The sequence below is a fragment of the Nuphar pumila genome, chromosome 11 (genome assembly GCF_984573655.1).
Source record: "Nuphar pumila chromosome 11, dmNupPumi1.hap1.1, whole genome shotgun sequence".
Classification (NCBI taxonomy): Eukaryota; Viridiplantae; Streptophyta; class Magnoliopsida; order Nymphaeales; family Nymphaeaceae; genus Nuphar; species Nuphar pumila.
The window spans coordinates 117,808,159-117,825,457 of record NC_143259.1 but is presented as its reverse complement, the minus strand read 5'-3'; the positions used below and the strand labels follow the sequence as shown (position 1 = coordinate 117,825,457).

Below are 17,299 nucleotides of genomic sequence, written 5' to 3'. Positions count from 1 at the left end.
ACTGCACCTTGTTCGCTGGTAGATGATACGGCAACGGGTCTGGTACCACAAGTTTTCAGATTCATTGATGGATCTGGGGACTACTATAAAATCTAAGTGAGATCTGATCCATAGCGTGACCCACACTTCAAAAATGAGGCGAAACAAGACCTGACGTCACCACGGCCTACCCGTTTGCATCCCCATCAAAATCTTGAGTAAGATGACCTTGGTCCGGTTCCTTACCATAAAACCGAGACCCGAACTTGAAAGTGGCACCTCAACTGGATAAGCTTCTTACCCGGTTGAATCCAGATCAGATCCAAACCATTGGCAGCCTCCCCACTTCTTTTACTCTACTCTGGTCCAGGAAGGCGCCAGATCGAAACCAAACAGGAACACGAACGAGAACTTGCCGAGCAGAAGCAAGTTACTCCCGATCGGGAACTTCCGCGAACATTTATCGTGATCTTCCATGGCCAAGCTCGTTCCTCGATCAGGGGACGCTGTGTTCGCGAGTGTCGAACGCGTGGTAATTCAATCTTTCCGGTTTTCATTCGTTCTTTCGATTTGGCGGACGAAAAAATTTAGCTTCTTTTGAAGTCTATGTATCAAAAAAGTTCTTAAACGTTGCGTTGTTTTCTTTCTCTTTTTTCTTGTTTATTTTTTGCATTTTTTTTTCGGTTCGGGGTGACGGAAGAACGCGGAGTTGTTCACCCTCACATACGGAGCGATCGTGCGGCAGCTCCTCACGGATCTCGAAGAGACGGAGGAGGTCAACAAGCAACTCGATCAGATGTACGTTCTTTCGAATCCTCCTCTTTTTTTCTCTAATTTTGACTCTCCTTTTCGATCTCAACTCAAATTTGCGTGGAATTTAATTTCTTGTTGAGATGGGGCTTTGGTTCTTTCTTATTTTTTGTTTAAATTAAGGTTTTTTATTTGGAGCGTCCCAATTTCGACTAGTAAATGCTAAGTTTCGGCAGATCAATCTTTTCGTGGTCCTATCATTCAACTGCTCGAATCATCAATCCAATGATTTTTCTCACTAAAGTGCAGAAAGCTGGGAAGTAGGGCCTAATTTAGACTGTTTATCTGGATAAATGGGTGCATTGTCGAAGTTTGAGATGGAATTGTGATCATGATCGTCGCGCCTTTGAAGCTCGAGGGTATGCGGTTGTTTTTTGCACTTTTGTAGTACTTTGGCACTTTATGTATGGAGAATTTGGAGCTATAGTTGTTGCTTTGGGGTAGCTTGATCCAGACAATGATGGACGGTTTGAGTGAGCCCAAAGTGGTGATGGAATTTTCGGTGTAGGACCAACCTATTCTCTTTGATTCCCTTTGCATTTTCTATTTAAAGAACTGTATAGGAGAAAATGGTACTTCCTGTAGACACTACCATTAGTGTTTTGAAGTTTAATTGATGGAGATTTTTTTCCCTTCCAAGTAATTAACTTAGTGGGGCCTAGCTCTATTGTGGTAGCGCGAGATAATATCGGCGAAACTATGACGTGAATATGAAGATGAGGAATATATCAGTGGCTTCATAAAAGCGGAAGGTGTTATCGGGATGAATGTATGATAACTAAATGCTAAGACTAAAGGGAAAGAAACAGGGAAATGAATGACAACAGAAAAGGAATGAGGAATGTTGGATAAAGATTGGGCTTTTCTCTTTATTTCTTTTTAACTTTCTGATACAGATTTTTCTTGTAATCTTTTTGTTTCTCCTTTGCTTCGAGGGAAGATTCTTGCAAAACCTGTCAGAAATTTTTAACATTCTGCATCGAGATGTTTTTGGCTAGAAATAGCAGTATATAATTTTTAGAAAAAATGCACTAAACGCTCACTAAATCATGATATATTGATTTTTTTTATGTTTTGAGTATGTTGTGATTATTTTTGACACAAATCTTTAATGCATTTGCAATACCAAGTTTGCATGGTTCAGTATTTTTTTGGGTTAACAAATGCAATATTTTGGCTGGTTATAATAGTGCATAGGTGTACAGCATAGGAGAGAGCTCCTGATTTGGTTGGAACTTTAATCCTGTTTCATACAACATGATTGAAGATCAGAACACAAAGCATCACCAAAAGAATCCTATGAGTAAGGTTAAAGTCAATAGAGTTTCAAGCCTTTTTGTTTCATACGTTCTCAGTTTTGGTGTCACCATAGCCAGTAGTGCCGGTGGTGATGGTTGTGAGTCTCCAAATGCTTAAACATGCCAGTTTGCTGTGCTATAACTGGTTGAACTAAAAGGGACTCTGGTGCATTTGCTAGGCCAGCAGTTGTTTATGGTCCATGTTATTATTTGAATTTCAACCATTCAATGGGATTCTATCATGGTGTTTGGCTCTTCTCTTATGGCATGAGTGGAAATCTTTTTTTTTTCTCTTTCATAATGTAGTTTATAAATTGCTAAATGTTTCTCTATTTTGGGATTGATTTGTGGTTGAAATATAAATACACTTTTGTATACAAAAGTTGTACTGGATATATTTTTCTCTTCCAAGTCTTTGCAGGTTCTGAATTGACACACTCTTTGGCCTCCGAATTACATTGATGATGATACCTCATCTTTTACAGGGGATATAATATTGGAATTCGTCTTATTGATGAATTTTTAGTAAAATCAAATGTCTCCAGATGTGTTGATTTCAAGGAGACAGCAGAAGTAATTGCAAAGGTAATTCAAGACTCAAACCCGTTTGATGTGCTCTCTCATTAGCTTGAAAATTGTAATGTGTCTCAAGGTGTACTCTACATGGTAATTCCTGTGATATTTCTGTGTGTTGCTTTCATCTTCTTCTCTTTTTGTTCAAAATGTTGTTACAGCAAGCTCTGCCACCATAGTTCTTGATTTGCAATCTAAATTTGGAATAAGCAAATTTATGAATTGTGCATGTAATGCCCTGTGGTATTTTTCTTTCACTATTTTAGTGTGTGGTTATGATAGTCTCTATCACATAGTTCTCTGTTTGTGCACATCCATACTGTTGTCTACTACCAATGAGTAGGATTACAAAGTTCCAACGATTGAACAGTCTGTTGGCTGCAGCTGTTGCAATTTCTACTGCTGCTTTTAACTTTCATTCCCTCTAACATATTTCATTGATTTTGCTTGAGGGATAAAGAGCATACTGAAAACTTAGGATGGATTGAGTTACATACTGATCACTAGTCAATGATTGTATAGTGTTGTGGAATCAGGTTGCACGAACTGTGGTACAATCATTTAGTGATTCTGTTGATGCACTGGATTGACCTTGGTCTGTCTCATCAGCCACACTGTTGATTGGTTCTTTTGCACCCTTAATCTCCTTCGTGCAAATTGCAAAAGAGAGCTAAAATTAATGGTCTAGTTTGTAGATGCATGAACTCACAATTGCTAATATGTTGAACCTAACCAGGGAGCATGTCAAGATATCCACTGTAGTTTCATCTCACAAGTGTGGTCTTTTTACTAGTACTTAGATTCAGTACAATTCAAGTTTAGCTCATTGAATTGAAACTCACAGAAAAGAAAAAAAAATTAAGGCTTGGAGCAATTGAAAGACTCTCTCTCTCTCTCTCTCTCTCTCTTATATATATGTATCAGTTTATTTCTTTATGGATTAGGGATAGATCATCCTACTTCATTGCTTATAAGTATATAGTTGATGGTATCATACTCCCATCTTCTTGGGAATGAGCTTTAATTTGCAGCATGTATGTAGGCCTCTAATTTGAGGCAAAATCTCATTTATTGTACTTTACCTTCTTTTTCTTCTCAGTACGTGCATGTGTTCTTGCATGTATGTGTGTCAGTGCATGTGTTTGTGTGCACGTACACACACGTGTTTTCTGAGATTTTCCCATCTAATAGGGGCTGTATGTCAGTTGGGTTAAAAAAACAATGATTTGAAAATTAGAGACTAGTTTGAGAAGTTGGATCTTAAAGATGTTGACGTAGGAGTCTTTGACCTTGTATATGCTTAACTCCCTGATCAGTTTAAATTTAGTAGATACATATGCACATGCACCACCACTGTCCACCTATAATTGCCCATTACCAGTATAAATGGTTGACCATTCATGCATTGAATTTTCAAAGTTCTTCTCACAAGTGCTGGTTCCATCTTGTGAGTTATGAGTGAAGCAAGCATTTTTTTCTTTCCTTATTAAAATCTGGCATCAAAAGGCATGTTGAAACTCTAAAATGGTGGTATGTGCCATTTGTTTTTACGAAAATTTTTTGCAGGTTCATATCATGACTTGCAAATGGAGTTTGCCCTATGTTTCAGTACTTGAGCATATTGTTGTACTTTCTTCTCTTTGGTACCTTTTTTCTATTTTGATGCATGAATATTGTTTTGATATTGTTGAACAGGTAGGATTTAAAATGTTTTTGGGGGTCACTGCAACTGTCACTAATTGGGATGCTGAAGGGACAAGTTGCAGTCTTGTTCTTGAAGATAATCCCTTGGTAGACTTTGTGGAGCTTCCTGATACCTGCCAAGATCTGAATTATTGTAATATCTTAAGCGGAGTTGTCCGAGGAGCACTAGAAATGGTGAGTTGTTATGAACCTTCATGTTTTTTCTCCTTGCATATCATGTCAGGCTATAATATTGTCTGCTAGGTATTTAACATGCATTTATGACTCCATGCCTGATAAACTCGTTAATGTGTTATAATGCTGTGGAGGTCCCTGACCTGACATTAAGTATGACTTCTGCTTGCCTTAGATCAGTATTTGTTACATGGGCTTAACTTTTTGCTTTGGCATAGCAAGGAACTTGTTCAAGAGGGGCATGGGGAAAGTCTAGGTACAAATTTTACATAGTGAGTGCACAGAAACTACATAAAGTGCTAGAACATGATGTATACTTGTGCAAGGTTTGCACCACTAAATTTTGACATGCTTGTATCCAAACATCATTTGTTTATTCATTGTAAATGAAACCATTGAGCAGGTGGTCTTCCAAAGAGGATGGTAACCTGTAGTCCTTATTGTGCATTGCAACTGGTGCCTCCATTCTAATAGAGTTCTTAAGAAGTTGTTGGGGTTTTTGAAGTGATGACTTGGCTATTATTTTTGCTCAGGGTTACCGGAAGTGCCATAGAATATGGGAAAGCGCAAAACTTGGCGCTTCCGAAATGTGCGGGGAAGCACCAAAAAAATTGGGAAGCTTGCTTTTCCTTATTTTTTTGTGTTTTTTTTCTTACTTTTTTCTCTTTTTTCGCTTCCTAGGTCGCTTCCGATTTGCATCCTAGGTCGCTTCCTGGTTCTCTTCTAAGTCGTCCCGCGCTTCCTGCTTCCTAAAATTTTGGAAGTGCCTCGCTTCCCTTTTCCGGCATCGCTTCCTACTCCCGCTTTTCCGACTGGCAACTCTGCTTTTGCTTGTGGCTGTTTCAGATCATGGCATCGCCTGATTGACATTTTGGTTGATTTTTTCTGAACTTAAAAGCAAAGAACCAACAACAAATTAGCATAATTTAGTTTCTCCCTTGGTGTCTTTATGTTCCTGATTATTTAGACTATATTGGATCTGAAATATCCTTTGTTTATAGAAGTTCTTGTGGTGATTTTACCCCCAAAAGATTCAAGTTATACTTAAAAGAAGACACTGTTTCTGTGCTAAATTTTACTTCTAAATTGAGAACATTTGAGACAGCTTTTTTTTTAGTCAAAAGGGATGTGTGATTAGACGCACTTGTCGGTTCTTGTCTATCAAGCTGCACCTCTGATACATGGTGCCAATGGTCATCAAGTTGTATGCCTTATCTGTCCTGATAAAACTTGACTTGCAAATCAGTACTGCATGGAACTTTTAGAAAATATGGATTTAAACTTAAGTTGTCATGAAACATTTTTTGAATGAACCTGCAGTTATGAAGGCATCATAATAATATGTTTTCCTTTTAACTCTATCTCTAGGGTCAAAATCTCATTTACCATGGACTCATAGTAACAAATTAGCAGAATGCATATCCATATTGGTCAGATTATTGTATGTTTTAGTCCCTATCTTTTTGAGTTTAGTTGGTCTTCCTATGGTAAAAGCTTTCCTTTGTTTGTCTTTTGGTGCCATTTCATGGAGATTTTGATGATTACCTACCATGGCGTTCCTGGAGAATGATTATTGATTTTCTTCTATAGGGTAGACTGTGGTGACATACTTTTTGTTGTTTGACAGGAAAAAAGAGAAGCATTTGCCTACTACTACTATTATTCTACACCAATTTCATGTACTTAAGCACATTCTGAGGACAACTATGGGAAACTGGGTTTACTGATTTCAGCGAACTTGGTTGCTACAACTTGTAATTTAGTATTTACTACTAGAACTAGTTTGCTGTTTACTGGCTTGTCCACCAAATCTGCGTCCTTGTTCATGTCATGAAATGGTGCGGATTTCAATGCACTCCATGATCTCCAAGACTCAAAACATTATACATTTAAATAACAAACTTAAGAATTAAAAGACACATATCAAAATGTAAATGAATAATTTTGTTCATAATAGACATTAAAAGAAATACAAAATAAAATTACATTCAAGCCTCACTACAATGCACTCAAAGAAAAACAATGCACAACCATGATACTACCCATCACTCTCTCAACCTTACACATTCACACACACCCTTTATTTATAGAGGAGAAAGAGAGAAGGAAGTAAAGGAGAGGAAGTCCTCTCAGTAGCCAACAAGGAGAAGCCTCTCCTCCTCCCAACGGCTATTTAGCCATTGGGAGTTAGTCAAACAAGTTTGACTAGGTCCCAACGGCTAGAATTTCTAGCTGTTGGGACTAAGTCAACTTGTTTAACTTAGTCCCCAATATATATATATATATATTGTAAATATATGTATATATATATTATAATAAATATATATACATATTGTACATGTATAGAAATATATATATGTATACATGTGAACGTATACATATATGCTATACTATATACATAGGTATGTATATATACAAATAATAAATATACATATATAGGTATGTATATAAGTATATATACTAAATGATACATTTAATCCTATGTCACATGGGTGCGGGTGCGGGTGCGGGGATTCGGCACTTCCAAAAAACCCGGGTGCGGGGGTGCGGCAGGGGCAAAAATGTAAATATATATATATATATATATATATATATATATATATAGAGAGAGAGAGAGAGAGAGAGAGAGAGAGAGAGAGAGAAGGGGGTCCGGGGGTTCCCCCGGTGCGGGTCGGGGGTCCAGTTTTTTTTGCTGGTGTGTTTGTTTGAAGACTTGTTACCCACGTTCTGCTTGTTGTGTACTTTGGCGCAACGGGACAAAATTGATGAACCGAAAGGATTGGCAATCTGATCGACCCAGCCTGCTGCGTTCTGCTGACTGTCATGATTCAATCATGTCTGAAACTCCCTGGTCTTCACGAAAAAAAATATGAGCGAAAGGTTTGATGTGGTTTGTTGGAGAGAGTCTTCACGAGGCCTACGACTCCACTGCCTAGGGTCTTCAAATTTCATTTTATATACAGTTGCACACAGATGACAGCTAAAAGAAAATCCTCGACGAAGAAGGATCTGGATGGTTGAAGGATAAAGACTTCAAAAGGCTCTTGAATTTTGGTTTTAATTTTTGAGGAAGATGGGTCATCATTTCCAAGTTAACAGTATGTTTTCCAACGCTGTGAATTAATTGTTTGGAGGCAGGAATAGCATGAGATGCCAACAAAGCTCGTCAGATGTTGTGGACACAAGTGCCCCTTTATAAAACAAGAGCAGCAGCAGCAAGCAGCTGTCAACAATTTTTTTTTTTTAAATTCCGCAGCCCATTTCATAGGGCAATTTTTTTTTTAAAAAAAAATCCAAAAAAAATGGACTGAAATGACCCTGGGTGTGGTCAATGCACCCAAGATTGGGTTGACTGCACCCGGTGCCGCACCCGCGTCGAGTCGCGTCGACGCGGGTGCGACACCCTTCTAGCCGAATCCATGTGACATAGATTTAATCTTAACAGTTCGAGCATGCACAAATAGGTGTTTGTTAAAACTTAAAACCAACAAGGAATAGAAAAGATGATTCAGCATCCACAGAGGGACACTAGGTGGAGGTTTTCACTGGGTGGGGGTTAGATTCTCATATTCATCTATCAAGTTGTGAAGATCGTTTCATCTCCTTTTGCAGCTAGCTCTACATATGTTTGTGAATTTTATGGGATATATTGGCTACACTCAGTGTTGTGAAAAACGTTGAGGCGTAGCGAGGTGCTCCACCAAAAACTGAGGCGAGGCATAAGCCTCGAGGTGTAAAGCGTAAGCCTCAATTTTTTTTTTGAAAACTTTAAAAAAATTATAAAAAATATCTAAAAATATAAATAAATAAAAAATTGATTTATTGATGAAGTAACAACCAATAAGAAATTGAAAATCTCAAATAAGTACTAAAAAAATGAGATTAACATATAAAAGTAACTAAGAAACTGATTACATAACTGAAAAACTAATTATATAATTGAAAAATATAATGTCCTATAAAGCAACAACCAATAAGCAATAGAAAATCTCAAATAAGTACTAAAAAATTTGAGATTAACATATAAAAAGTAATTAAGAAACTTAGAAAATCTCAAATAAGTACTAAAAAATATGAGATTAACCTATAAAAGTTAAAAAACATGAGATTAACATATAAAAAGTAACTAAGAAACTAATTAAATATATCTTCTTCTTCTTCTTCTTCTTTCTTCTTCTTCTTCACGCCTCACGCTAGCACCTTGAGGCGCAGAGGGCCTCGCCTCAAGGTGAGGCACGACTTTTGCACCTTTTTAATAACACTAGCTATACTTGTTAGTACCATGCCCTGTAGTAGAAAACACCCATTTTGAACATTTTCTTGATTTTTTTTCTGGATCAATCCCTACAGATACGATCTACATGGTTTGTCTAGTAAAAAAAGGATGTTTTCAATTGTTTAATTATATTGTCTATGCAATTTTTTTAAGAGTTTCAATAATGAATGGTTCACAATGCACCGAAGTTTCACAGTTTAAAAGGTCATGTCTTTATGTTGAGACCACTCAATCCAAAGCATTGTAATTAAAAATGCGCCTTGAGGTGCAAAATGCGCCAGCCTGAGGCGTGAAGAAGAAAGAAGAAAGAATAAAGAAGAAGATATATTTAATTAGTTTCTTAGTTACTTTTTATATGTTAATCTCATATTTTTTAACTTTTATAGGTTAATCTTGTTAAAATTATATGTATACGAATACCTGACAAGGGTATTTTTGTCCTTTTGTATTTAGAACAGTCCACTAGGGATTGAAATGTAATATTTTATTTTCTTTTTTATTTCTGTTTTTTTTTTCTTTTTGCTGTCATATTATGACTGTTGGGAGACAGTCCAACTAGTCATTGGACTGGCCCCCAACGGTCATAAATATGACCGTTGGATGGCAGTCCAACGGCTGTTGGACTGCCTCCCATTCCTTGTGTAGCGCCTCACTCCACTCTTGTATTGTATGCTTTTGAGAAGCATTTTAGTGATATTTATAAAGCTCTCCTTATTCCAATAGGCTTTTATGCCTTTTTGCTATTTTGTATTTCATCTCTTATGAGATTGTAATCGGTCCATTAGAGACCACGATTCATGCGTTTATAACTTTGTATAAGCCTTTTTGGCATTCTATTTGTGCATCCTTGATTCATTTCATGGTATCAGAGCTTGGCTCTTGAAAGAAGGTGAATTACGTGACTACTTCACACGAAAATGTACTCTTCGATCCTTAGTCATCCTCTAACTCCTCTACTCAAAAATTCAAGTACATCATGGGGGAAAGAGAGTCTGCCACCGTTATCACTTACAAGCTCAATGAAAACAACTACTTGATGTGTGCAATGGTGATGGAGAATCATATCAAGGGTAAAAAATTGTGAGGTTTTATTAGTGGTTCTACTAGTGAACTACAATTCAAATTGACTAGAAGAGAAGGAGATCAAGTTAAAGCCTTGTCCGAAAAAAAAAGGAAAAAGCCTTGCAAGAATATCAAAATAAAATGAAAGATTGGGAAGCAAGCAATGCACAAATATTATCATGGTTTATGAATACCATGGAGTTTAAAATCGCTACCAATATCATCAAGTTCAAGAAGTCATGTGATGCATGGAGCTTTCTAAAAAGTACCTTTATCCAAAAGGATATGACTAGACTTTATTATCTCCAAGACAAGGTACGTAATTCTAAACAAAGAGATACAAGTGTAAGAGATTTTTACGGTATTTTATCTCTTATTTGGGATGAATTAGACATGTTGGAACCAAAATAGGAAGGTTCGACTATTGAAATGAGAAGATCTTAAATTGAAAGAGAAAATCTTTTCTCTTTCCTTTATGGTCTCCGACCGGAATTTGAGCAAGTAAGATCTTCCTTACTTCATAGGGTCACTACTCCCTCTGTAAGTGGGGCCTTTGCTCAAATTTGTCAAGAGGAAACAAAACTTGGAATGCACAAGTTTAATGATGAGGTTTTTGCCATGGCAAGACCCAGAAATTTTGTGAAAACATATAAACCACCTCACTTCGAGAAGAAATTCAATGGGGAAGGACATAATGGAGGAGGATACAAAGGTAAAGTTATTTATCATCATTGTAAGGAACCGGGGCATATAAAACCGGATTGCCCTAAATTTAAAAAAGTAGCCTCCTTAAATAAAGAACCTCAATAATTAAGAAAAGGGAGCAACTTCAATGAATTAAACATTGCTCAAATAGCAGAGGTTATCTCATAAATTCTTAAAGCAACTCCTACGTCCGGCGCCACCATCTCCTCTTCTCCTCCAGGTAAAACTTCTTGGATTTTAGATTCGAATGCCTCCTTTCACATGACTCATAATGAGTCTTTTTATCTGATTGCACTAAATCATATTTTTCGTGTGTATCAACTGCCGATGGTACCTCTTTAAAAATCAAAAGCATAGGAAACCTTGACGATATTTCAAAAAAATTGTTTGTTCCAAAAGTGAGTTATTCTCAAATTGGATTTGAATCTTTTTTCGGCCTCTCAAATTTCTGACTATGGTTGTAAAGTATTCTTCTCATTTAAGGCTTGTTGGGTGAAGGATTGGGCAAGGTCATAGAAGATGAGACCTTTACTACATGGATTTCCTATGTTTATCAAAAAACTCATTTTGTAATCATGTCAAAGACATTAATCTGAATCTTTGTCATAAAAGATTAGGACATCTAAGTATATCTAAATGATCTCTTTTTTCATTTTTTGAAAATTTTTGTAAAGATAAAAATTTTGTATGTAAAGATTGTATACTTGGAAAAATGTAAATGATACATTTTGGATCTAGAACCTCTGTGTCACATGAAAATTTTGAATTAGTGCATTCGGATGTATGAGGTCCCGCTCCCGTTATGTCAAAAGGTGGTTATTCGTATTATGTTACATTTATAGATGATTTTAGTAGCCATACTTGGATTTACTTCCTAAAACTCAAATCCGAAGTTTTCTCGTATTTCAAAAAACTTTCATAATCTTGTTAAAAATCAATTTAAAACAAACATTAAAGTCTTCCGCTCCGACTCTATCGAAGTGTTTCTTTCAAATGAATTTCAACTATATCTAAAAAATTATGGAATTGTTCATCAAAAATTATGTCCTAGGACCCCTCAACAAAATGAGATTTCTAAAAGAAAACATCGTCACATCATTGAAACTACTAGAACTCTACTTATTTCAAAAAAAAATTCAAAACAATTTTGGGCCAAAGCCGCCCTAATCGCAGTATATCTAATAAATAGAATGCTTTCTCAAACATTGGAAAACAAATCTCCTATTAAAAAACTCTTTAAAATTCCTCTTGATTTGAAAAGGCTAAGGGTATTTGGTTGTAAATGCTTCATGCTTCTTGGAAAATATAACAAACTCTCTTCCAAAGCCATAAAATGTGTCTTTCTTAGATATGCAGATAATAAAAAAGGATATTGATGTTATGATCAAACAAATGATAAACTTTACGTTTCTAGAAATGTTATCTTTTTGGAAAATGACAATGGATTTGATTTTGAAATTCCTAAGGAAGAATTTGAGTATGCATTCTTATTTGATTTACTACCCAAATCATACAATGAAATTGTTGATATTGAAAATTTTGATTCTATTAATGACTCAAGTAGCGAGCCATCTCAAAATCTTCTTCAATACTCTAGACGAGATAATGTGAAGCATCCATGTGCCCTTGAAAGATATAATCAACTAACAAATACTGAAGAAACTAGAGTTAGAAGATCAGAATGAACTCATAGGCCTCCAAATAGGTTTGTCTCATAAGAATCCTTCCTCCCCAAACTATAGGGTTTGTCTTCTAGCCATTTATTCGTATCATAAACCATCTAACTATAACGAAACTAAAAATATAAAAGAATGGGTTGAACCCATGAAAATAGAATTAGATGTATTACACAAGGCTCACACTTGGGCAATTCAACCCCTTCCTATAAGAAAGAAGACAATAGGGTGTAGATGAGTTTTTAAAATTAAAACAAAAAGTGATGTGTCTCTCAAAAGATATAAAGCAAGACTAGTTGCAAACTTGCAAAAAGATACTCTCAAGAATATAGAGTAGATTACGAGGAGACCTTTGCTCTAGTTGCTCATATGACTACAGTTAGTACTCTAGTTGCAGTAGCATCCATCAGAAATTGGCCTATATATCAGTTAGATGTTAAGAATGCATTCTTAAATGAAAACTTAAATGGAGAAGTATACATGGATCCCCCCTGGTCTGACTATTGAAAATGACATGGTTCTTTATCTTCAAAAAGTTCTATATAGGCTTAAACCAGCCCCCAAAGCATGATATGATCGATTTAGTGAAACTATGTTAAAACTTGGATTTAAATCTTGTTACACTGACACTACTATTTTTCGTTAGATCTACAGGTACCTCATTGATCATTCTTATTTTGTATGTTGATGATATGATCAAAAGGAAATTGAAGATATTAAAGTTTTGCTTAAAAAATCTTTTGATATGACTGACTTTGGTTTTTTGAGATATTTTTTAGGAATTGAAGTGGCCTATTCGTCGAGAGGATAGATTTTATCTCAAATCAAGTTTGCAGCTGATATTGTTGGGCATTTGGGAATCACTGAGACAAAATATGCTGATACTTCTGAAGTGATAAATGCCAAAATAAGAGTTGAAGATGGAGTGTTATTAGATGATCCAACTCCTTATAGACAACTTATTAGATCATTAATGTACCTGTCCATTACAAGGTCAAATATTGTACATGTTGTACACACTGCGAGTCAATTTTAACATGTGCCCACGACAGTCCACATGAGTGCAATATTAAGAATAGTTCGATAGATCAAGAAAACCATATCTAAAGGGTTATTCTTATCCTCTTCCTCCTCCTTAAATCTTATTGCTTATACTGGTTCTGACTGGGGAGGAGATCCCACTAACCGTTACTCAACTACAGGATTTTGTGTGTTTTTAGGTGATTCCCTCATCTCTTGACGATGCAAAAAATAACAGAAAGTGTCTTTATCCTCTACAGAAGCTGAGTATAGGGCAATAACTACAACAACTACTGAGGTCGTGTGGATGAGAGCGCTGCTTTTCGACATGGGTGTTGATGTCTCCGAATCTTCAAAACTATGTTGCGATAACAAAAGTGTCATATATATAGCCAACAATCACATATTTTATGAACGAACGAAACACATTGAGATGGATTGTCACTATGTTTGCGAAGAATATTTGAAGGGGACTATTACGTTGCCATATGTTCAGTCCGAATTTCAGATTGCAGACCTCTTCACTAAAGCTCTTTCTCGGCCTAGATTTTTGTATCTTCTTAGCAAACTTTTGGTGATTTCACCGTAAGTTTGAGGGAGAGTGTTAAAATTATATGTATACGAATACCCAACAAGGGTATTTTTCATCTTTTTGTATTTAGAACAGTCCACTAGAGACTAAAATGTAATCTTTTATTTTCTTTTTTATTTTTATTTTTTTTTGCTGTCATATTATGATTGTTGGGAGACAGTCCAACTAGTCGTTGGACTGCCCCCCAACAGTCATAAATATGACCGTTGCCTCCCATTCCTTGTGTGAGGCTCTAAGGCTCTATAAATAGAGCCTCACTCCACTCTTCTATTGTATGCTTTTGAGAAGCATTTTAGTGATATTTATAAAGCTCTCCTTATTCCAATAGGCTTTTATGCCTTTTTGCTATTTTGTATTTCATCTCTTATGAGATTGTAATCGGTCCATTAGAGTCCACGATTCGTGCGTTTGTATAAGCCTTTTTGGCCTTCTATTTGTGCATCCTTGATTCATTTCAAATCTCATATTTTTTAGTACTTATTTGAGATTTTCTAAGTTTCTTAGTTACTTTTTATATGTTAATCTCATATTTTTTAATTTTTATTGGTTAATCTCATATTTTTTAGTATTTATTTGAGATTTTCTATTGCTTATTGGTTGTTGCTTTATAGGACATTATATTTTTCAATTATATAATTAGTTTTCCAGTTATGTAATCAGTTTCTTAGTTACTTTTTATATGTTAATCTCATAATTTTTAGTACTTATTTGAGATTTTCTATTTCTTATTGGTTGTTACTTCATCAATAAAGCATTTCTTTATTTATTTGTATTTTTAGATATTTTTTTATAATTTTTTTTTAAAGTTTTCAAAATTTTTTTTGAGGCTTACGCTTTATGCCTCGAGGCTTATACCTTGCCTCAGTTTTTGGTGGAGCACCTCGCTACACCTCAACGCTTTTCACAACACTGATCCAAAGTGTAATTCCTAATGAATGAACCACACTGAAAACATTTACGGGTCAGACTGATCAGACAAAGCTTGCAACCATGACTTTCTGCTGGATGCTACAGTGCAGTTGAGTCTACCAAATATAGTCTCATATATTTTTATATGTGGGTGTATATGTGCATATGTAAGACCACTTGGCAGATATATTGATCATTTAAGTATTATTACAGTTACCTCTCATATTTATTATTTTGGTATAAAGTCTTGAAATAATTTCAAGTTATTTTCAGTCTTAGGGTCATCTAGAAATGTGAACTTTGATCATTTGATGTTACAGGTATCGTTGAAAACTGAAGTTACATGGGTTCGTGATATGCTTCATGGAGATGATGCATATGAGCTCAGAGTGAAACTTCTGAAGCAAATTCCAGAGGAATATCCATACAAAGATGATGAATAGATCTGCAACATGCAGGTGCATGTTTATAAAGTACAATGATTCTAATTCTATATTTTGTTTAGTTTTGTAGTAGCATGAAATTCAACAAAGACCATTCTAGGATGAATTGATCACTCTTCCTAGAGTTTAGTTGGTTTTATCTTTATTCTGTAATATTTCTAAAAAATATTTTTCCCTTTTCCCAGTTCCCCTTTTAAGGACCATGGTGTACTGTGAAAGCATTGTCATTATTATATTAGAATGTGACAGAAAGATTAGAACTCCTTTCAAAGGCTAGTACCTGTAACCAGGTATCAGAGAACCCTTAAAAACAAAGGGGCACTGTGTGCTACTTTTTTCTGATGCGAAATGCATACCAAACAAGTCTAACGGAAGCAATTGTCTTCACAACGTATGCCTTTGATCACTCTTTGGTCAGCTTCACAGATACAACCCGTGTGCTGGTCAGATTGGCAGGTCAAGCCTATGTCACGTGGACAGGCCTAGATAGACAGGACACCATTTTTATGTGGTTCCCATTAGGAATAGCATATAAGGGGATGCAACATGGGGATAAATTGGAATATCCATGAGTAGGGTCAAAAGGTCATGAATTCTCAAGGACAGTGACCTTATCCGCTACAGGTGCATTCCCTTGTGACTGCAAGGACTATGTCTAATTGTACTTGGAGATTTGTGTTCCCTGTTCAAGCTTGCTTTGATCATTCACATATTCGAGTGTGTGTGTTTGCAAGAATGTGAATTCATCTACCAATGAATGGTCATGCAAGTGGTCTGATATGGGTTACAGTGGGGCGATGCAACCAAGAAAATCTGTTATGTAAAATATCTTCTGAACAAGGTGCAAAATAAGTGTACAGAATTGACACATTTGAAAAATCTTGATGAAGCACAGAGCTGTTGTGATTGCTAGGGTTGTGTGTTTGCAACAAAGTAGTATACTCTCTCTCTCTCTCTCTCTCTCTCTCTGCCGACTAGGCTGGTGGTGTGTTTTTAGCTAAGATGAGTGGCTTCTGGGCTTTTATAAGATTTCATGGTTTTGTTGTTTCCTGTGTAAGCATGGAATATTGTATCCACTTATTGCTTAGTTTATAAACACAAGTGAAAATTTTGATAGCGTGCAAAATTTAAGAGTTTCCTGTTCAAGGCATCATTTGGTATGTAAATAATGTTACTGTACTTTCTTGGCACTAACAAAACTTCACTGTAATGGTGGTTCAAAGCATTGTCACTAGTACCACAATTAAGCAGTCTTTGGCGAAGAGAAAGATATGTTCGCTGCACTTTGGAGTTATAGGTAAGGGGTTAATTTTTAACTTGTTCTTTAAAATTTTCTGATAGATATCTGATGTGACAATCAGTATAAGCAGCAGCTATGCCTTTCAATAATTTCTCAAGGGTAAGAAAACGTGGTGAACTTGTTAATCTCCATGCAGCATAAACTTTTTTGGCTACTATTCCACCCATTGACAAATTTCCATTTGCTTTTAACCTTTGTACATGACTCGTGAAAGCAGTCTTAGATTTTCGTTGTATTGAGCTGGGTCCAGGCATGGCTTCCTATATTTGCACTGTAGACAAGCATTATTCATCTTGACCAAATATCATTGTAGAGATCTAGAAATGGCCAAATATTTATGTTCCTTTTGTGGACAACAAGGTCCTCTACGCCAACCAAATATTTGTCTTCCTTTTGTGGACAAAAATGGTCCTCGTCGGCGAAGACCAACGATAAAATTTCAGAAATGTCCCAAATCATCAAGCTTGTGCCATGAGCTTCCTACAGTCAAAGGACTTGAGTGCTGTCTAAAGCAGACACAGTGACTTTTATGGGGTTTCCGTTTTTTTCACTAAGCAGCAATTTTGTGTATTCCTTGTTGCTTGGCTGATGAGTTTCCCCAACTTCTGCTGTCTGAGATGCATGTCTTCGTTCTGTGACTTCATTCCTGGTTTGTTTACTCAACGAGTCAAGAACCAGAGTCATTTGCCCAAAGTCATTGGAGTTGCTGTCCAAAACTATAGCTAAACACTTGAAATTCATTTAACAGTCAAACATTGCAATTTCCTTCAGGGTTGTA

The 17,299-nt window shown here is 36.0% G+C and overlaps 1 protein-coding gene across 1 annotated transcript; it reads left to right on the top strand.

Annotated features, from left to right (window-relative positions):
- The first annotated feature begins 348 nt into the window (after positions 1 to 348).
- LOC149823089 (uncharacterized) lies at positions 349 to 16,357 on the top strand. Its single transcript, XM_089980541.1, has 5 exons — positions 349 to 511; positions 680 to 777; positions 2,573 to 2,672; positions 4,356 to 4,538; positions 15,099 to 16,357. Exons 1-5 carry the CDS (start codon positions 455 to 457, stop codon positions 15,219 to 15,221), a joined length of 561 nt encoding a protein of 186 aa, XP_089836667.1. The 5' UTR covers positions 349 to 454; the 3' UTR covers positions 15,222 to 16,357.
- The last annotated feature ends 942 nt before the right edge of the window (positions 16,358 to 17,299 follow it).